This window comes from Photinus pyralis, unplaced genomic scaffold (genome assembly GCF_008802855.1).
Source record: "Photinus pyralis isolate 1611_PpyrPB1 unplaced genomic scaffold, Ppyr1.3 Ppyr1.4_unclustered_Scaffold450, whole genome shotgun sequence".
NCBI classification, from domain to species: Eukaryota; Metazoa; Arthropoda; class Insecta; order Coleoptera; family Lampyridae; genus Photinus; species Photinus pyralis.
In genome coordinates this window covers 570,009-592,804 of record NW_022171596.1, presented here as the reverse complement: position 1 = coordinate 592,804, position 22,796 = coordinate 570,009, and the positions used below count along the sequence as shown (strand labels likewise).

At 38.8% G+C, this 22,796-nt stretch overlaps 2 protein-coding genes across 2 annotated transcripts in view; both read right to left on the bottom strand.

Annotated features, from left to right (window-relative positions):
* Positions 1-7,083, bottom strand: part of LOC116182274 (laminin subunit alpha-like) — a 45,455-nt gene extending 38,372 nt beyond the window's left edge. Inside the window, exons 1-9 of the mRNA XM_031502793.1 lie at positions 6,922-7,083; positions 6,562-6,870; positions 5,755-6,079; positions 5,548-5,705; positions 5,136-5,292; positions 1,377-1,613; positions 1,161-1,320; positions 585-1,114; positions 299-536 (exon numbers count right to left, since the gene is read on the bottom strand). Coding sequence (XP_031358653.1) covers positions 299-536; positions 585-1,114; positions 1,161-1,320; positions 1,377-1,613; positions 5,136-5,292; positions 5,548-5,705; positions 5,755-6,079; positions 6,562-6,762 — 2,006 coding nt within the window. The 5' untranslated portion in view covers positions 6,763-6,870; positions 6,922-7,083. The remainder of the gene's footprint in view (positions 1-298; positions 537-584; positions 1,115-1,160; positions 1,321-1,376; positions 1,614-5,135; positions 5,293-5,547; positions 5,706-5,754; positions 6,080-6,561; positions 6,871-6,921) is intronic.
* LOC116182275 (laminin subunit alpha-like) lies at positions 7,082-22,565 on the bottom strand. The gene is made up of 13 exons (XM_031502794.1): positions 22,343-22,565; positions 22,031-22,177; positions 17,076-17,312; positions 16,861-17,031; positions 16,604-16,814; positions 16,345-16,554; positions 15,977-16,249; positions 15,789-15,926; positions 15,466-15,738; positions 15,282-15,416; positions 14,911-15,234; positions 7,453-7,712; positions 7,082-7,405 (listed from the first exon to the last, which is right to left on the bottom strand). Exons 1-13 carry the CDS (start codon positions 22,559-22,561, stop codon positions 7,082-7,084), a joined length of 2,922 nt encoding a protein of 973 aa, XP_031358654.1. The 5' UTR covers positions 22,562-22,565.
* Positions 22,566-22,796: the final 231 nt, after the last annotated feature.

The following is a 22,796-nucleotide window of genomic DNA, read 5'->3' as shown; positions in this document are numbered from 1 at the left end:
ATTACCCTTAGCTAATTAAATGTTAAAAATTTTACTTCACATTTGTGCATGAAAGTTAATTATCCAATATTATGAAGAAGAACTATTATGCATGTAAAGTAGAATACGTATGTATTAACTATCTTGATAGGTACACCTTATACATACGTACATAGGTGTACGTGAAATAAAATCGTGCTGTTAATTTCTACCAAGTCATCCTTGCCATAGAGCTTTCCTTAAAATAGTTATAGCATCCGAAAATAATAAAAATATTTCAGAATAGGCATAAATATTAGAAATGTGAAATTCATCTTACTTAGAAACGACGCTCGCCGTCCAGTAAGTGGCTCTTAAATAAACTCCACGTAAATTCTGAAGCACTGTCATGATGTGTTCACGTTTTGCGGCCTGTCCATTTGGTAAAACGAAGTTCGATTCCACAATCTGCAATCTGGCATCGAAGTTTTGCGCAACGGCAGGCTGCTCATAGCTATAATGGAGTAAATACGACCCTGCACCTTCCAAAATTACATCCGCCGCAAAAATTGCCTTTCCTAAAAAAGCTTAATTAATAACCACATTGAATACACTATGACGCAAACCATCCAGTCCAATACTATAAAAGATAGTGTAATTCAAAAATCCACCGTAAGATGTTAACTTCGAACCTACATAGGAACGAGGAGCGGAAAAATAGACAACCTTCTCTTTGACATTTTCAAAAGTGAAATCCGCACTGATAGTGGTGTACTTGTCAATTTCGACAGTGCTAGTGTTTAATGGCACTATAGCCAAATTTGCGGTGGTGTTAATTGAGACGAGCTTCCAGTCCTCCATCGTGAAGACTGCGGTTTGTATGTAATTGGAACTGATACAGCGAGTGGTTTTTCCAAAGCAGAAACATTCGGTGCAGCCTTCCTCGTTGTTTCTCTGCAAATTAAAACTTCCCTCCCTGCATATGCCGCAAGTGGGACCAGTAACTTGCTTTTTGCAAAGACATTCCGCGGATGTTTGGTCGCAAATTTTATCTGTAGTCCCACGTAAGTCGCATTCGCAAATTTCGCAGTAGGGAAAAGCGAAGTACCCATCGGCGCAGGTGCTGCATTCGCGTCCAACAATATTCTGCTTGCACCTAGAGGTGTGAGTGAGAGGGTGAATCAATTTTGTTTTTCTCTTACTTGCAGCTGCCCGTGAGTAGATCACATTGTAAATCGTTATCGACACCAAGTGGGTTACAATTGCACTGGACGCAGCCAATAATAGGATCAAAGCCGTAAGTGTACGGTATGCACTGATCGCACAGCGCGCCGGTGACATGAACGGGGCAAATACATTTACCTGTGAAATGCAAGGGGATCATCCGCTGTACTTAAATTAAAACAAACAGGACAAACCTGTTGACGTTTCGCAAAGTATAGTCGAAGGGCAGTTGCACTGTTGACAATCAGGAAAACCGTAATATCCAGTCTTGCACGCCTCGCACATGCGCCCGATTACGTTCGGCTTGCAATTGCATTGTCCGCCGAATTTGTCACATTCGAAGCTTAGGGATCCGTCAAAATCGCAATTGCAGGGTAGCGCACCGTTGTTGTGGCCGGCCGTTATTGAAAACACAGAGTCTCTGCAGAATCCTAAAAGGCAAAAGTTCAGAAATGTTGCAAACAACGCATTCGGTCGATATTATGTTAATCCCACTGGTCATATCTAATTATATCCTTATTAGAACTAACAATTCCTTTAAATAATTTGATCTGTTATGTGTGTATCGTATGGGTGACTGCTGGAACCGCCACTTACTAAAAACTGGGAAGTTGAGGTATTCAAACTCACCACGAGTCCGAGCCTTAAATTGTTACACCAAATTGACTATTATTATTAGTCCAGTCGACAGGTTGGAAAAAGTAGTGAGGTGGAAAAAGGTCGGAAGTTAATGAAACTTTGGAATGTTGGTGGTGGATGGTTATTTAACATTTTCTCAAGTTTTCGACCTTGAGGATCTTGTGCGAAAAGAGGAGGGGCAAAATTGTTGACCTCCCTCCGGTTTTTCCTCAATAACTTTTTTACTTTGCGTCCTATGGGAAAAGCTTCTCTATAGTTTTTTATAGAGCGTTAAATTTTCAATAGTTATCTAAAAGTATCTACAGTATCTAATGCCGTCAACAAAATAAGTATGTCTACATCTTCAGCAGTAATGATGACGTTGATCGCTGGATTTGGATATGGTGGCATTGACGATCATCCGGTACGTGTCTTCATATGCATTTAAAAAACACGAAGAATACCTAGAACGTATACAACGTCGTCTTTTAAAATATCTAGCATTTCGCTGTGATGGATACTACCCTACAAGAGAGGCTACCCACAAAATCTACTGCTAGAAAGATTCAATCTTTTACCCTTAAGTAGCAGACGTAAAAGAATAGTGTGTCGTTCTTGTACAAATTATTATGGAATGAAATTGATTGTGTCACATTACACAATTATTTAAATTTCTCTGTGCCTCGTTCTTCCTCCAGGCATTTCCTAACTTTTAAATTACCCTATTGCAGAACAAATCTCTTACAAAACTCCCCAATTTATCGAATGTGTCATAATTATAACTCGGCATGCGATACTGTTGATATTTTTAACACTAATTTAAAATACCTTATAAGTAATAAGTATGATCCAATAGTTTTTGTCTTTTTTTTTGCTTTTGCCATTGCACTAATACAGTTTCTCTAATTTACCAATATTGTATTTTGATTTATGACTTTATTTTGTTTATTGTATAACTCTGTTAACAATTTTCTTCCGCTTTAGTTATAAATCTATCCTTATAATTATTTTTGTTCAATTTTTGTTGATTTTTCTATATTTCTGTGCGGCTTTTATTGAACAATATTTAAGTTTGTCCTACTTATATTTAGACTAGATACCTAGTGTGTTTGGACAATAAATTATTATTATTATTTACCCGATGGTAGCATCCGCCATTCATGTCATCAACATCGATATGAATAGGCTTTCATGGTTTACCAAGAACTTTTCTTATGTTTGGTTGCTGATTATAATCAAAGAGTATATAACGTACTTTGTTATAATGTAGAACGGCGATCTCATTTTGCGGCTTTGGTGCTTTGATAGCCGTTTTTAGGGAGGTATCCATCAAATACAACAACCACATTTCTACCAAAGTGTCTCTGCACGTCGTTGCTGTACAGCACAGCATCTCGAACGTTTTTTTTTGTATTTTTGTTCCACACCATTTTGTGTAACAAATATCCTCCATCACTCACGTTAAATTTTTTGTTGCCAAAGTTGGCTTCCTCTATGGGAGTGAATAGTGAGTAGGTACATTGCAGACTTTGTTCCCTTGCGCAATCCCTCTTCACATTGAAGACTGACCTGGGTAATGATGCGAGCTTAAACTTGAAAAGGTCTTACAGATCTTCTTCAGATTTTTGCGCAGGCACGCTGGAAGAGAGTAGGAGCAAGAAACGGAAGCGAGAGTCACGATCCTATCTTTCAGTTTCAATTTTTTCTTCAAAATTTCTCCCCACTACTTATTTATGCATGATATGCCAATCTCTATTTCTAAGTGACAGTTCACTTCGCCAGGACCAATGGTTCCTGTGCTCAGCGGAACTATCGCCTGGATATGAAGGAATGGAGGGTGTGCGCGCAGTTTTCCATTGTCCATCTTGCTACTCGAATGAATCGCCAGACACCAAAATTTTGGCACTTTCAGCTTGCAGCACATATGACCCTTCTCGCTTGGTGGCTTTTTAGTAAAACTATTAAAAGTCCAATGAAAAGCCAAACTTTTTGCAGATAAACACGGAAACAACAGTCATGATGGAGAATAGACAAGATTTGGGGCGCACCTGCTATCATGATTGCATGAACCAGAGAGTTCTTTTTCCAACAGTTCAAGGATCCTTGTTGGTGGCACGGGCACCACCCAATAAGTTGTCCATAGGAGAATACTCCACTGTGTTGAACACTCTGGAACGGATGTCCTCCAAGATTATTTTTCCAGCTGCCTCCGGAATTCGATTTCTTTCTTCCTCTTTGTCTCCTTTCCTTTCGGTGGAATACCAGTTATTGTGCAGAATTTTGTCACCAACCCTCTTTAGACTAGCAACAGGTCCTTTCCTTGATTCTGAAATGATGTTTTGGTCTTCATATTTCATCTGAAAGCGACTTTGTTGTCCACTGTTTTCCTCAATTAGCTGCTGAATGGAAAACTGGCATTCATCACTGTTCTCATTGATTAAAGAACTTGCACGGCTCGTCAACGCTAGGCGAAAGGTTCTTTTCTGCGATGACTTAGCTGGGTGGTAAAAACTTTCAACACACTTTTGGTGATACTCAGCATTGACGTCGACTAAAGTCAATGCTTAAATTGGGCAACTGGCTGATGCGTTTTTCTGTTTTATTTCCCCACTCGTCTCCACGCACCCTCGCATTTTCAAGTAATCACTTTGAAAGGAGCATTGCGCCTTTCCAAGGGGAACTTTGTCTGTTTAGTTCTGAAATCATCAGCGATAGCTCCCTTACAAAAAAAACACGCGTTGGTGAAATCGAATTTCGTAAGGTCATGTTGTAGTCTCCCTCCCCTACCCTCCTCTTTTCGCACAGGGTGCTCAAGGTCAAAAAAATGAGAAAAAATAATCATCCCTAAACAACATGCCAAAGTTTCATTAACTTCTGACCTTTTTCTACCTGAAACTACCTGTTGACTGGACTAAATGGCCACAATTAAACTCCTTTCCCATATGGTTTCCTATTGAAATATGAAATATACCTACTACTTAATTGCAGCAAATGGTATCATATAAATCAATATAATAAAATACAAACTGCAATTTTCTATCGCTAGTGTGTGGATATCATACAGAATTAATGTACAGTCGTGGTCAGAAGTAATGCCCTTCTTCAGATACCTCAACTGTAGAAAAAGTACTAATATGTCAGATCCTCTGTAATTTAGTTCAACTTCATTTTAATCTTAGGGACTTTCTTCATTTTGAAAACAAGCTCAAAACTCACAGGAGATCTGGTATATTAACCATGCGCTACACTTGAGCTGGACTTCTGAATGTGTTTTTAAGATAAGGCACTATAACGTCACGCGCAGCGGCGCTCAAGAAAACAAACTTTTGACTTACCTGCATGACTTGTATCAATATTGAAATGATTACTTCCACAGGTGGCAATAAATTCTCCAGTTCTATCAAAAGTATCCTCTTCCAAAATTCTAGCCGTGTACAAATCGGCAGGAACGACCAACAAGTAATCCAGATACACAGATTTATGATTTGCGTCCTGTTGGTATAATTAATTTATTTTTATTATCACCATTGAACTCTATACTCCGTAACTAGAAGGGCATCGATAATCACCTAATGTACAGGCTGTGGTAGGTATTGTTTTATAAAATGTATAAATGCCATGTGAGTGAAACATGATGAGGTACACCTACCTACCTCTACTCATCTCTTTCGTCACGGTGCCCTTGCAACAGTTGTTTACCGGAGATGCCATTCCAGTTACGAGTATCTAGTCACATCAATGTCTTACCTTCAGTGTGACCATAAAATTTTCTGTAAGGCTAAAGAAGGTGTTACCATTGTTTTCAGTGAGCAACGAACGGCAACCGTTCGGGGACGGACAGTGAGGCACAGGCAAGTGAGCTTCGTAGAATTCACCGTTTTGCAAAATTGCGTCCAGATTAAATTCTAAAATCACACCTTCAATCGCATATTTAACAAAAGTGGGCCAACATACGCGCGAAGTCAGGTTGAAAATATTGCACGATAAAGGCGTACACCCCCGGACTGTTTACTTTGCCGTGTAAATCGATCATGTCATCCAAAGGATTTATCTGTATGAAGGAGCTTTCGTTCGTTAACTTGTAAATCGTCCGATTGCTCATTCCTTCGCTGTCTTGTTCAAATTGTATCTTTTTCGATTCGGGTGGATTGATATAAGTCGACTGCGCGCATTTTCCATTCTTTCGTACGCAAACGGGTTTCGGCTTAATGAAATCTAGGGACCATTCTTCTATTGGAATTGCCACCACAGAGTGAATTCCTACATTCGCCTTAACCGACTGAAAGAAACCAGTTAAGTTGATGCTAAAGTAAAAACTGGATTGTAGCTGTTCAAGTAATAAAAACTGAAACTAAAACACCTACAATTCTAATCTCTGGATTCATACAATGCTCCATTTAACTTTTTGGTTCATAGATTGATTATTTCCATTTTCCACAACAATATTACATTAAACAAACTTTCGTAGGCAACCCAAAAGACCCCATGAATAAGAGTTAATCGAGAATGTACAAAATAAATAGTAGAGATTGTGATCAAGTGTATATTAGGCAAACTTCATTTTAAAGAGCCCGTGGCTCATTTTAAAAACAATCATTGGAATAAGTAGCCCTGCCACACGATGCGCTTAAAAATATTCATAGGATTACATCTCTTTAGTTAAGGAAGTAAATAGTAAGGGTGAGTTTGAATAGAATTTTATCGTGACTTCTTGGTATTTTAGCTTTAGTTCTTGAAAATAAAGTAAAAAGTTGCCATTACCTGCAATGTAACGCTTATAGAGTTCCCATCAACTGAGTAAATACCAACGCCGTTCTGCTTATCCGTCACCACTTGCCTGCACACCATTGTATACGGGCAGTTGTAGAAAATAATTCGACCATGATTTTGTTCATTCTGCGCCACAACATCTACCTTAATAGTGTGCGTATCGGGGTCGTTCAAAGGAGTCAAATAATTCATAACGATAACGTACCGCCCTGGTTTTCTCACGGTAATGTTATAAGTGATATCTGGTTGTTTAGCGTTCAGCAAAGGTATTCGGTTGGTTACTCCCAACTCATGCAAATGCTAAAAACTCGATTAAGAAGTTCACCTCTCCTATCAGTTAAGGATACTTACTTTCGTGTCGTCGTAATATTCGCCAAGTATACTAACACTGCCTCCGTAAGTTATAAATCCTCCACCACCGAGACTTTGGTCAAACCAGGACGCATTGGGATAACTGTATTGGCGGCATAACTTATCGTCACCGACAATGCATGGTTCTTCGATTTTTTTATTAAGAATAAGTGGCTAAATAGAAATAGAAATCTTCGGGCAATAAGACAAAGTAGTCGACTAATAGATTCTTTTCGCTCTTAATGCTGACAGCCCAGCGACCCGGATTAATCACAAACGCGTTGCCGGTATCACCCGCCACCGTAACGAAGTTCGGTTCAAAGCTACTCTTAAAGTTCACCTTGAAAGTCTGCTCGTAGTCGTTCGGATTATCTGGCATAATTCTGATCTGCCCATTTACAGGTTCTGGATTCCTATTAATGTAATGAATCACCATGCGATACAGGGAGGGTTTCGAAATATGCACATCTTGTATAATTTCATTCTACAACATAAACGTTTGAATTTCATCAGAACTGATGCCTTGATTACTTGTAATTGCGAAAACACAGCGTATCCTTTCCAGGAATATCCGGGAAATAGTCTTTCGTCATAACCATATCTGACAGCTGTGTTTGAAGGAATACTGTAACCATCTTCGGCCTCGTATTGGTATTGGTACAATGTAGGGAAGTAGTGTGCCTTGAGTGGTTCTTTGCATGTCTTTCCAATAACGCGCGACTGACATGGACACTGACCTGTTAGTTTATCACATACTGTACTTAGGGAACCACCAATGTCACAGCCACAATCTGTAAATTTAAGTGCTGTAGTGATCTACTTTTGTTAATTAAAGCAGTAAGAATTTTTAAATCAGTTTTTTGTTAACAAAAGAGAGTTAGCGCGCTGACGATGTTAAACACATAAACATAATATTACGAGACTATTTATTTATTTATTATCCCTCTCTTATTCTGGGCTCTCAACAGGTTTGCACACAATTACAGAGTGACCCTATATAATAATAATAAAGGCGAAAAATTTACGTTTCGAGCATGCATAACTATTTTATGCTGTTCTTAACACGTTGAGTGGCACGAGAAATTTTTGAAAATTTTTTATCGGGCCAAAAACTATTTTAATCATTTTCGGATATGTTATGGCGGGTATAATGGCAAAAAGTTATAAATATCATGATACAGTGTGTAAAGCGATGGGGTATTATACAAGAGGGAATTTTTTTTTAAATATTGATTTATGAAAAAAATTTATTCTTCATGATATGTTTTGCTTGCTTTGAAAGTACCAATAACGTTTCGATAATCTAAAATTTATTTATAAAAATCTGGAAAAATATAAAATTAATTTTTTTTATTGAAAGTTATCATTCTACATTATAATTAAGATAGAGTATTACTATCAAACCACAAACAATCCACGTTATTGGTACTTTCAAAGCAAGCAAAAAATATTATGAAGAATACATTTTTTTCATAAATCAATATTTAAAAAAAATTTCCTCTTGTATACCCCATCGCTTTACACACTGTACATTTGTTTATTTAAAAATAAAAATAATAAATTTAATAAAAACTGCTGCAACTACCGAGTGGTCCCTAGGGACCGCCGTGGCCCTATCAGATATGTTACGAGCGGCCCCCACGGACCGCTGCGGCGCTAAACGTGTTAAAGAATGGTTTTAACTTGTAAAGAAAGCGCTCGGGAGTGGAAAATTTGCGGCGAAAAACCTAAAGAATACGCGAGAGAATGAAAACGATAATAATATAGGTACAAAAGAGAAAGAATGAAAAACTTGAAAAAATAAAATAGAAAATATGGCAGGGAGGAGAAAGAGCTAAAATGGGGAGGGGGGAAGGGAGATTTTAATACCAAAAGAGGAATGAAGGGAAAATGGGTAGAAATGGGAAGAGGATCACAGGCTAGAAAATCAAGAGGTAAGGAGTGCAACAAAGAGGGAGAAGTGTTACTGGAATTATCAGAAAAGAGAAGTTGGGGAATTAAACGGAGATATGGAGGGGGATAGAGACGGGCAATTCATATACATCGGAGGAAGAGGGGGATCGGTAACTGCCCTTTCACAATCATGTTAATGTTAATGGTAATGGTAACGTAATGTTAGAATGTTAAACTCCAGATAATGGCATTAACAAGCAAAGCGTTCACAATGATGGTAATGGTAATGTTAACGTAAGATGGTAATGTTAAGGTCCAGAAATTTTCTGGATCTACTAACATCGGCGTTAACAGCCTCCAATAGAATTGCAGCTACGGTAAAATGCAGCGCATGCGCATGTGTTGACTGCTGACCGCGTGAACTGTCACCCATCGCGTCATATTTATTTAAGCTCTGCAGTTCGTTTGAATTTCTCGTTTGCCTTGTTGTTTTCGTGTCACACTGTCACTTGAGTGGGGGAACTTCCTCTACCATCAACATTAACAGTATTGTGAACAGCGTTACCATTACCATTACCATTACCTCTTAACATTACCATTAACATTAACATGATTGTGAAAGGGCAGTAATTAGACGAAGATTAGTAGAGGAACAAGGAGAAGAAATTGAAGGGAATACAGACAAGAAGTGGAATAATATATAATCGAGAATATTCAAAAAGCCATAACGTGGCAAGGGGAGAGAAAAAAGAAAGGAGTGATGGGACAAAGAGTGTACAGAAGAGAGAAATAGAGAAATGATGGAGAAAGAAAGAAGAGGCGAGAGAACAGACAAATAAGTACAAAAGCAAAATGAAAAAAAAAACAGTTGGAGAAACAGAAAGTATACAAAAGAAAATTAGGGCAATAAACACAGAAAAGGATTTTTGGAAGGTGATAAACAGAGGAAAAAAGGAAAACAGAACAAGTGGGTGGGAAATACAATTAGAGGAATAGAAACAACATTTAGTTACTACAAGGGAGGCAGGAGAAAGAAGAGGCTATGGGAGAGGTAGTAGGAAGAGAGGAGGCTGAAGGAGATGAGATAACAAGAGAGGAGATCGAGCAGCAATTTTAAAAAGAACTGAAGAAACAGAAAGTGGCAGGGATAGACGAGATAAATAATGAGGTGTGGATTTTCGCCACAGATACAGTCAAGGAAAGGATGAGAAATTTACTGCCTAACAGGGTATGAAAAGGGGGGGTTTACTCGAACCTTCGAAGGGGTAATTGTGCCGATTTTCAAGAGGGAACAAAGATTGTGTGAAAAATCACGCCCGTAGGCAGAATGCACTAGCAGGGGTGGCCGGTATTTTTCTAGATTGGGCTTAAGAAGTTTTTGATAATGCCTTGCCCTGTAATTTTTGTAAAGTAACCATCAACCCTAATTTCCGCTGGGGGCAAGACCACGTTCTAGCCATCCCCTGGTTACGAACTTATGAAAAATTATTGGGAAATTACTTTGACCATGGCGTATAGAATCTATGGGTATGTAGGTATAAGATGCACGCTGGTTTTCTGAGTAAGAAAGTCGGCGTGCTTAAAATCCTATTATGCTAAGCGAGACTGTCCATAATCCACCTGCCCCCCAACTTCTTGCGTGCTTATAACAGTCTGACTCCGATTTTTATCGGAATGATTTGTTCATTCTGGTTTATTTACGTTCATTTGTTAAGATCGGCAGTGCTGCGGTTTATGCCGATAAAGTGGCGAAAATGAAATGAAAGAGAAGATGTTGGGAGAAACACAAATGGCTTTCAAAAAAGGGAGGGGAACGATTTACTGCATACTTATGCAGTAGGTACACAGATTGGTGGAAAAGGAACTGGAAAAAAAAGGCGGAAAGATGTTCGCGTTTTTCATGAACTTAAAGCCAACGTTTGACAGAGTGGAAAGGGAAAACGTATGGAAGATGGGAGAATTGACAAGGGGTAAAAGGACAGAATCAAGGAACTATATGGAGAGACAAGGTGGAGAATAAGAATAGAAGGGAAGGGGTCAGGTGCTCACGTGCAGAACAAAGATATGGGGGTGGATGGAATGGGAGGAACTGGAAGAAGTACAAAGAAGATATTATACTTAAATGGGTGTTCGGGTTAAACGAAAGGACACCAAATTGTATATTAGAGCAAGAAACAACAAGGTAAAAAGTAATCCTAAACGATTTACATAAAGCGCATTTCAACTTGCATTCATTTTCTATTTGTAAGATGCAACTTTTGTTAAAATTGTAAAAATCCGGCCACAAATATGAAAGATAGCGTTGCACAATGTGCAATCCATTTTGATGTCCTACTTCAATTTCAGCTTATCAGAAGAATTTCATTTCAATGCTTTTCTAAATAAGAAAGTTGGAACTGCGCATGCGCAAATCTAAATTTTGAAGCTAACGTTAGTTTTTCTATTGTTCCAAGTGGCTATGTATCAAATTTCATTTAAATCCCTCCATAAATAAGAAAGTTGGCAGTGCGCATGCGCAAAACCAAATTTTGAAACTGGAGTTAAATTTGCTTTTATTCCAAGTGGCTATGTATCAAATTTCATTTAAATACTTTTATAATTAAAAAAGTTTGCAATTCGGTTTATAAATGGTCGAGATGCGATTCGACTTAACTTTTGGCATTGCGTATTCTATGGCTAAAGCTATGCCCATATTGAATTTCATGCAATTCAGTTCATAACTAACGGAGATGTAAAAGCAATCGGACATTTCTAAACAAAGTTATCGTTCACACGGACAGATAGAGGGACAGACAGCCAAAGGAACAGACGGACAGACCAACAGGCAGACGACAGACAGCAATGCAAAATTATAAACGATCTCTAGGATCGTTAATAAACGGCAAAAGTGTAAAATTATGGAACATGTACAAAACGGTTTTTTGTTTTTTTTTACAATAACTTTTTTTGTAAGCGGTACAGAAAAAAATTCTTCCTTGGTGCAAGACTCGACACCATAACGAACCAAATAGCGAAAAAGTAGAACAATAGCTCTTAAGATAAAAAACTAGTAGCGTCTCAAAACGAGCGGACGGACAGACGGACGGACAAAGTGGCCACAATAGCGCATTTTTTATTATTTTGAAATGCGCTAAAAATGGAAAAGATAACGACATAATGTCAGGGAATAGGGCGGTAAGATTCGAGAAAAGGGGCGATAGAGACAACTAATTGATGAGGGGAAAGAGTGTGACAACGAGAATTAACGCAAAAGGAATGTAGGAAGAACAAAGAGGAAAATATTACTAAAGAGATACGAACGCGATGAGGTCGCAAGGAGGAGAGGAGTAGAAGAAAAAATGGAAACGACGTAGAAAAAAGGTATGCGCAAATACAACAACATGAAGACTAATCAGGGACTGGTTACCAAAATACTTGTGAAGAAAAAAATATTAAGAGATTCGGATACGGAAATGAAGAGAGAGGGATACAGAAATGGAGACGAGAAAGAAAATGTAGAATATGCGGAGACAGAACACGTGTTATGGAACTGTATGGAGGTGAGAATTAAAGGGAGCACTAGGAGTGAGAGGAATGAAAATTGGGATAGGAAAGAATAGAAGAGGTAAAAGAAATTAGATATATATTTAGGGTAGGTACCAAACGCACAGAAACAATGGGGCAAATGCGCACATAAAAGAGATTTAAGGAAAAAGGGGAAAATGAGATGGCAAAAAAGGATTAGATGCACAAATACAACATAACAAGAGGGTGAAGATAGAGAGCGCAAACGTAAGTAGTGATAATAAAGAGGGAATAAGAGAGAGGGCACAAAAAAATTAAAACAATAGCGAAATTTAGAACTGCACTGAAGAGAGAGAGAAAAAGAGAAATGGAGACGACAAAAAGAAGGAAAATGTAGAATATGCTGAGACAGAACACGTGTTATGGAACTGTATGGAGGTGGGAATTACAGGGAGGTGGGAATTACAGGGAGGTGGAAATTACAGGGAGGTAGGAATTACAGGGAGCAGTAGGAGTGAGAGGAATGAAAATTGGGATAGGAGAGAATAGAAGAGGTAAAAGAAATTAAATATTTAGGGTACCAAACGCACAGAAACAATGGGGCAAATGCGCACATAAGAGATTTAAGGAAAAAGGGGAAAATGAGATGGCAAAAAAGGATTTAGATGCACAAATACAACATAACAAGAGGGTGAAGATAGAGAGCGCAAACGTAAGTAGTGATAATAAAGAGGGAATAAGAGAGAGGGCACAAAAAAAATTAAAACAATAGCGAAATTTAGAACTGCACTGAAGAGACAGAGAAAAAAAAATGGAGACGACAAAAAGAAGATATGCGGAGACAGAACACGTGTTATGGAACTGTATGGAGGTGGGAATTACAGGGAGCAGTAGGAGTGAGGGGAATGAAAATTGGGATAGGAAAGAATAGAAGAGGTAAAAGAAATTAGATATATATTTAGGGTAGGTACCAAACGCACAGAAACAATGGGGCAAATGCGCACATAAAAGAGATTTAAGGAAAAAGGGGAAAAATGAGATGGCAAAAAGGGATTTAGATGCACAAATACAACATAACAAGAGGGTGAAGATAGAGAGCGCAAACGTAAGTAGTAATAATAAAGAGGGAATAAGAGAGGGGGCACAAAAAAAATTAAAACAATAGCGAAATTTAGAACTGCACTGAAGAGACAGAGAAAAAGAGAAATGGAGACGACAAAAAGAAGGAAAGTGTAGAATATGCGAAGACAGAACACGTGTTATGGAACTGTATGGAGGTGGGAATTACAGGGAGCAGTAGGAGTGAGGAGAATGAAAATTGGGATAGGAAAGAATAGAAGAGGTAAAAGAAATTAAATATTTAGGGTAACGCACAGAAACAATGAGGAAAATGCGCACATAAAGAGATTTAAGGAAAAAGGGGAAAATGAGATGGCAAAAAGAGATTTAGATGCACAAATACAACATAACAAGAGGTGAAGATAGAGAGCGCAAACGTAAGTAGTGATAATAAAGAGGGAATAAGAGAGGGGGCAAAAAAAATTAAAACAATAGCGAAATTTAGAACTGAACTGAAGAGACAGAGGAAAGGAGAAATGGAGATGACAAAAAGAAAGAAAATGTAGAATATGCGTAGGCGAAGAACACATGTTATGGAACTCGAACTGTACGGAGGTGGAAATGAGAGAAATAGGAGTGTGGAGCTGGGTGAGGAGGGAAGATGATACAAAAGCGAAGAAAACATCGCATTTTAGTTATAATTTATATTGTAAAAAGATTTTCCATTTTGGCGTTCAATAAAGTTTGATTGATTATTTAAATGAAGGAGCGAATTATTGCGAATTATTTCAAGTACGTAGGTGAAAGCCTTTCGATTGCATCAAATAGAGAAAAATTTCGATCATCTAACATCTCATCTAATCTGAGGATAACTCTTAATCAAAGATCAGCTTCATATGCATGACTGTAATTTCAAGAAGGCAAGTAGAAATGTCTCAGTATTTAAGCTGCACAATTAAGGAAGTTCAGGAAAGTTAGTATCTCTTTTAAGATGGAGTTGGGGGTCTTTTTAAAAAAATTAAATTTTATTGTAATTAGAATCAAATATTAATGAACCCATCTTAAGAATTCCGTAGCTAAAGTACTGAAAATCCTATGATTATTATTTTTGTGCTGTTAAATCAATTAGAGAGAAGAAATTGTTTGAAAATAAATTTAATTAGGTAATGGATTAGAAAATTATAGTTTCTAAGGTTCAAATCACTTTGTAAAGGAGGGGTTGAAATCACCCTCATTTTGCCCAAATCGAGGGTAGGAAATTAAATTCAAGTGGCCACTAAAAAAGAAAAGGAAATACACACCCTTAATGTTGTAACGAGGCATGTGCAACAGGTGCACTTGTACAAGGCGTAATTTAGCCAGTTACACAAATAGATTTAGATCTGACATTACAAGAAGCAGATGGGCATTGTTGTATTTTGAACTGGCGTCTAAACATACACTACGTTTAACAAAGTAAGAGACGTTTAAACCAAATCAAAGTCTTTAGTTATGTGAAATTTCACTGTAGGTACAAGTAAGTAAATACAATACCTTTGCAACCAAAGAGACTTGATTCTTGAAGATCAAAAGTACCATCGGCACAATCTGAACATCCTCTAGCTACAACTGCAGGCTTACAAACGCATTGTCCAGTTTCAGAGTTGCAAACTGCATTGCCACCAAGAACGCCCGCCATGTTGCAATGGCAATCTTCACAACCTTCTGGATTGTTTAGATGCAGATTCCAATACAATGGCTTGCATCGGTCACATATTCGTCCTTCTACACGATCTTTACACTGGCACAACTCACCGGCAGGGACAGAGCCGCATCCGGCAAATGCAGCAGCCACACCAGCTGGATTACAGTTGCATTCTGAAAGTTAATAATTAACTGCGGAATTTTAGTATGAAGTCAAATACCTTCGCAATTAGGGAAATTATAAAATCCTTCTCTACATTTATTACACTGATTACCATCGAAATTGTACCGACACTGGCAATGGCCTTCGTAGTCACACGAAATTCCAGCTGACCCGTGACTGTCACAGTTGCAAGCTGAAAAATCGAACTGAAACGGATTGTGCAACACAAAAAGGCTACTTACGAAGGCAGTCTGGATATTTGTAATAACCGACACTACATTTTTCGCAAGCGCGTCCGCCGAAATTATCCAAGCACGGGCATTTTCCAGTTGCATCACAGAATGCCGAAACCGATCCTACTGTGGTACAGTTGCAAGGTTGACAATCAGGGTAACCATAATATCCCTGCTTGCACTGATCACACCTCTCTCCCGCATACCCTTCCTTACACAAGCAAGTTCCGGAAACCTTATCGCATATTTCTGGCTGGGCGCCGCGAACGTCACAGTTACAAACTGAAATGAAAAATGGAAATGACATTTACCATCGTCCCCAACCGACATACATGAGCACGATGGGTAACCGTAATATCCATTGCGGCACTGATCGCATTGTTTTCCACCATAGTTCGTTTTGCAGGTGCAATTACCATTCGTATGATTGCATACGGCCGAAATCGAGCCGAGAGTGTTACATTCGCAAGCTGAAACTAAACGTTAAAGGAGAAATCGCGAGGGAATCACCTATACTAACGTTGACAATCCGGAAAGTTGTAATACTGATCAGCGCACTGCTTGCAGTATTTACCACCGTAATTATACTTGCAGAGGCATTCGCCATTGCGGGCTTCACACTGCGAGGTTTCAGTGCCGTTGAGGTAGCAGTCGCACGGTTTGCAGTCGGGATAGTTGTAGTATCCGAATCGGCACGAGTCACAGCGAGGTGGTGTATACTCTTTTCTGCACTCGCATTGTCCCGTTCCCTCCTTACAGTTGCCAGTCGAGTAGAAAAAGTTACAATCACAGGCTGTAATTAATATTTTTATTTACACTACAATGGAAAGAAGAAACACCAGCTCGGCCGCGCCATTCAGTACGAGAATTTAAAAATACGCTACTTACGTTGACAGACATCTGTCTCGTTCCAGAATTTCGCATGAGGACGATAATAAGTTGGTTTACATTCGTTACAATTGATTCCCTGCGTATTTTCGCGACAGTTCTCACATACACCGCCGCCATCATAATTTCCATGAATGTCAATAGATAAACGTTGACGATCCACTTCGGGATCGTAAGTGCAGTCAGTGCTATGACCGAAGCAATTGCACGCTGAAAGCGGTGTATTACAAACGACACTTGCTGACAGTATATCACTTACGTTCGCATTCGAAAGGCTTGTAGGTTTCGGAAATCTTCCACGCCTTCTGCTGAAAACCCGGCCGGCACTTTTCGCATTTTGCACCGTAGGTGTTGTGCTGACAGCGGCATAGCAAGATGTTGGTGTTAGGATCCTGCACGTCGCAGGAGTCCGCGTGACCATTACACATGCAACGTCCTCCGATACTAATATCCTTAATTGAGTAGAAATACTGAAACAAGCAAATTAGGCTCTGCGAGAAAGTCGATTGATCTTACTCTTCTTGTTACGGTTGGGTCTTGGCGTGCCAGTGTCATAAGGTGGCCTAATAAGTTCTTGGTTCGTAAAAATCGAAAACGGACGTTTGTTGCTCGGGTCCATTCTTGTAGGATGCTCGAGTTGAAATACTGATTGGCGTTTGGCCTTCCGTTTAGTAGTGAAATGGGAATCTAAAAACGTGGGTCAATTGGAATAGTGTTAAATAGTGTAGTACCTCGCCTCCTTCCAAAGGAACAATTGCAGAATAATCGGTTGTGCATATTACGGAATCGTCCCTTGTTATCGGTTGTAAACTATCGGGACCGAATAGCGCCTCACAGTCGGCCTTTGAATCGGAGAAATACTGCCAAGGTACGTACGTTTTGCCATAGTCGGACGATTTTTCTAAAATCCATAGTCCGGGTCTGGGTGAATTTGCCATTTGAATAAAAACGTAGGCGACATGGAATTCCTGCAACGTAGGACTTAGATTATTACGTGTTGTTGCGTATTTAGGCTGAAGTATAATACCAAATATAATATCGGGCCATCCTGTATGTGCGAATGTTTTCATTTAAATCAAATCTGGTGGATTTCGTTACGAATAGGTAAGCAGGGAATTGATTTATTTCATTAGAATTTGTTATTTTAATGTGGGGTAAATATAGCGGGCTTGCGCCCCTCTTTATTTCAGGTTTATTTCTTGGTAATTTATAATGCGTATGCTTCCGCATAAATTTTTGTCACTCGTCTTATTGTGTGTTTATTTGAATCCATTGTACAATCCAGCTAAAGTTCACGTGTTCAGATTTTGCCCAAAATCTCAGGTATTAAACAAAACTTGTGAAATTGATTTTTTTTCCCATTTTGGGAAGATGATTTAGGCTACTGAGTCTCCTAAAGTTATTAATTTCAAGTCATTATCAGGATTTTGTTTTGTAGCAGATGCCGGAGGTCAACGAATGAGACCATGTAAATTTTAAGTTTCAATTTTTGATTTATTTGAGCTAGCCGAACTCCGTATGTTTTAGAGTAAAGTAGCAGAACGTACTATGCAAGGAAAGCTGTAGCGCACGAAAAATGTTTGTGCAGCTTTTCATTTCGGAAATCAGCATGTGCCACAAAATATCAACTCTAGCAACCACAAAAATGAAAAGCTAGAAATCTAGCTACCTTAGGACCTGCGTATCGTCAAAGAAAATGAGCAACTGTCATATTGTTGTTGAGATCTATAACATAATCGTTTGGAGTCGAGAATCCGCAGTAATTTGTAGCATAAGCCAGTTCTATCTTACACTGCTACTATCTAAGTACCTTGACCATAAGAATTATATTGAGTTCTTTTGCATAAGCAATTGTGTCTATTGTGTACAACTTCAACAGTTCGAAAACAAAAATAAAAAATGCCATGATTTATTTACAAAAATAGATGTTAGGGATATCGTCAAAATGTCCATATATAACACTGATGGAAAATCAAAGAAATAGTGTTTGTGCTATACATATACCTACTTATCAGGTTAGTTGCACATTTTTTTCCAAATAACAAAGTGCCTTAAATAAGTAACGTTGTAACTCTTTCCCTACTCAATCACCGAGCTGGGTCGAGCGTTCTCAAAAACCGCGCGAGCGACGAGTGCTCTAATTTTCTCAAAAATGCTTGCGAGCATCGAGTTGTTTTGCAAAGCGAAACCGCTTGCGAGATCCGAGCACTCTTAAAAGCGGTTTATCGCGAGCGCTCGGGAAAAGGGCTCGTGAGCGGAAAAAGGAACAACCGCTCGGGAGCGGAAAAGACGCTCGCGAGCGGCGCTTAATCCTTCAGTACTTGAGGGCGGTTAAAAGCGTTCACGAGCGAAAAAAAAACGCTCGGGAGCGAAAAAATTGCTTGTGAGCTTGCGAGCGAAAAAAAAAACGCTCGTGAGTGGGCGGAAAAAAGCGCTCGAGCGCCGAGCACTGGACAATGGCCCGTATGAATAAAAGGAAGCAAATGCTTATACATGCAAAATTCAAAGTAAATACTCGTAACTGCCCCTTCACACTGGTCTGTTTACCATGGTTTAGCAGCGCTGCACTGCGTCCTGTCCTGCTGCTCAGCAACGCTGCTAAGTCACCCAGTGTGAAGGAGCACTTACGAGTATTTACTTTGAATTTTGCAAGTATAAGCATTTGCTTCCTTTTATTCATATGGGCCAATGGTCAAGAGAATTTTAAAGTGTTTGAAAGGTACTACTAATTTTACACCGCTGGACTTAGCATCCCCCCCCCCCCCTCCATTTCATCCAATTTATGAGTTATATAGGAGCTATTCATAACGCAAGCTTAAAATTTTAGAGCTCGCTTAAATCACTAGCAATCTAAAATTTCTTATGGGGTGGCGGAGTCTACTTGGATTAAGCCCCCCCTCTCTGATCGAATTACTTTGTTCAAATTGAATTTGGTACTACAATTACGAGCTATTTAAGAACTTTCATTTACAAGTAATTTCAATTTTTGAGCGTCACTCTTAAAAGAGCAAATAGATGTTATCCTGGGAGCGGCCAGGTCTATTCTGGCGTAGTCCCTAATCTGTTTTTTGTCCAGATACGCCAGAATAGACCTGGTCGCTCCCAGGATAACATCTATTTGCTCTTTTAAGAGTGACGCTCAAAAATTGCAATTACTTGTAAATGAAAGCCCTTAAAAGTAGCTCGTAATTCATGCATAAAAATTAATTTGAAATAAGTATACGATAACAGAGGAGAGGCTACGTCCAAGTGGAACTGGCCGACCCATCGATTATAGCTATAGCCCAGTCAATTTAGACCAAGAATGGGCAATCAGAGGAACTAAAAATACTAGTTCCAATTTTTTCAGAAATCTGTAGGGAGAGGTTCCCTGAACAAGAAAAAATAAAGTCCCTCCAAATTCCGGTGCCGCTGGGGGAGGGGGGGTGGGGCTTTAAACGACTCATTTTTCAGTTTTTCGCTTTTAACTCGAAAATGGTGCGTTACAGTGAAAATTCTTCAGTATAAAATGAAAGCTTATTAAATTTGCTACAAGTTTGGTTATATACATTTTTTCGAAAACTGAACCGTTTTATGGTATTAATGTCCTCGTATCCATCGAATATAACTGCACAATTGGAAGAATAGTGATTTATTATATATGAAGCATACTGCTCACAGACGAAAGTGGTCCCAACATTCCACTTGACTCTGTGAAGGAGAAAGCCACCGTCCACTACAGTGTAAATCGTTTGAGGTGCACTGCATCCATGCACACAGGGAAAGCCTCATAGAGAGCAGATTTCCTGAAGCATCCTTCGTGGAATAATGGGACCTGCAGATAATTCGTACTTCAGCAGGTTCGGACTATGGGGATGTTAATGCTGTACAGGTTTTATTGTGACGATTTTCCCCTAAAATGACCGGGGAGGATTTAGAAGCCAAAAATATACGAAAAACGTGAGTGAAAAACAATTTTGTTTAGAACTTACCACCTTTCCGGAGCCGGTAGCACGAAAACGGTTCAGTTTTTCGTAAAGATGTATATAACCAAACTTGTAGCAATTTTAATAAGCTTTCATTTTGTACTGAAGAACTTTTTCACTGTAACGCACCATTTTCGAGTTAAAAGCGAAGAACTGAAAAATGGGTCCGTTTAAAGCCCCCTCCTTCCCCTAGCGGCACCGGAATTTGGAGGGACTTTAGTTCCTCTGATTTTCATATTTTGACTGGACTACTAGGTATATTTTTAAGACGGGCGCTCAAAAATTCCAATTACTTATGTAAATGAAAGCTCTTAAGTTGCTCGTAATTGTAGTACAAAATTTAATTTGAAAAAAGTAATTCCAATCAGTTGGGGGGGGGGGGGGCGGAATCGAAGTTCGGCCCCCCCATCCGAAATTTTACATTCCTTGATTTAATTTTAAATAAATAAATAAAATTTTAAACTTGCGATATGAAGAGCCGAGTGAAAAGCTCCTAAATAACTCATAAATTGGATACGATTCCTAAATTGATTCACAATAGTGGGGAGGGGGGCTAGGTCCAGAGGGACACTAACTTTAATTTTGGCATTTGCTATAATGTTTCTGGAAATATTCAAGTATTAGAGTACAGCGATGTTGATTGTAATTGTGAGTGGAGTACTTGTCAAGTTCTGCGGTGGGGCTATTGCATGGACAAGTAAAAGACAACAAAGTAAGACTGCTAAAGACGCTGTTTGGTTTAGTCGCTTATTTAATGATATTTCTCCACTAGAGTGCAAAATTGTCAATTGAAGATTGCGAGCATGTATCTAGTGAAAAACAGGGGAACATTTCCTTTCAAAACTTAGAAGGGAAACCGCCTCTGCACTTTAAGGAACGGTGTGGGTACTGAATTAATCATTCAGGGGGTTCAAAACTTATTTCAATTATGAATAATCGCCGCATTAATTACTTTGACCATAACATACAAAAACATTGATTTACAATTTACATATTCCAATGAATGGTAGGTAGATACAAATCTTTTGCGAGCGTACCCGGTACACTAAGAGATAATGATCTTAAAGGGATGCGTCTAAAAATAGAAACGCCTAAAGCATAATATACTATCCTAATTCACATTCTCGTGATTGTTTAAGAACCACCATGTGGCTACCAGACGTTCCTTTTTTTTGCCTCTCACTTGACATGACAGTGTTGTTAAATCCTTGGGACGGTCGGGCGGTTTAAAGCCTAAACAGAATGCCAGGCCAGCTGTTTAGGTCAAACTATTTGAGAGATGTACTAAGCTAAAGCAATAACGGATCATTTGCATTAATTTTCCCCGAGATGATCTAATTCGCCTCTATTGCCTTTCTTTATTACATCATTCCTAGCGAAATAATTTTCATATCTCGCGCATTTATCGGTCTTTGTGGGAGTAAATCCGGTCCTCCTATCGGAGGATGTTACTAGACAGATTACCTATTTTTGGAATTTAACTGAAAAAATGTCAATGGATTTATAAACGAAATTAATAGCCGCACACTAATCTTAAAATAGAATTTAAGATGCTCGATTACTTAATCTATTGAGATAATTGTTTAAATATTATGTACTGCGGATGGATCAGAAGTCAATTGTGCGTTAATAAAATTCTAATACAACGACTTCCTGGTTGTTTTATTGTAAGCCTACGAATCGGTCGGAAACCTATATAGTAGATCAGAAAATCAGTTTACCTGGCCCAGATCGATGGTGAGATTGACTTCGTTGTACTTCATCCCTCTTGACAACGGAGGACTTTGCCACCAAGTTTCCATTCCATCGACTGCAAATCTGGGTGGGTGCATTTGAATGGGATCTCGTGAATCGCAATAGTCGCAAAACTGCAAAAGGGTGTCTTTTGTATTCAAAATTTGCACTTTGGTGCTCATCTTTGCAAAGGATTTAGGGGTTGCAACTTGCAGGTTTTATTTACAAGAGGAAGGTGTGAAATTAGGTATAACAATGCGTTTGGTTGGCGCAATAAAAGAAATCCAAAAATTTGTTACCTGTCCTTGTATAACGTTCGCATTTTGTTCATGTTGAGCATTCGCTCCCACCAATTTGCAATATAATTCGGGTCCGCCAAAATCCTCGCCACAAGTTGCCGACGCGGTTATATTTTTTCCCGCGGCAAGATTAAAATAAGGGGGTGTTAATATTTGCGTCCGCACTAGCGGTAATAAAAGAGCTACCGCGAGGGTAGCTCCTAGTTCAACGTTCAACATCTTTTCACTAACTGGATGATTTTAGATTTAAAGAATCGAAGGAAACTTAAGTGATAACGCAGGCCTGTACTGATAAGGCTCAAAATTGAATTTTAATAAAGAAACGCTTGCGTAATGAAAGCGTTTGTAGAGGCTGAAGTTAACGTGGTCTTTTTTGTACAAGCGAGAATTGACATTTCGTTGTTTTTGCGATTTTTTTGCTTTAATAAGTTTAAAATAAATAACTCCAAATACG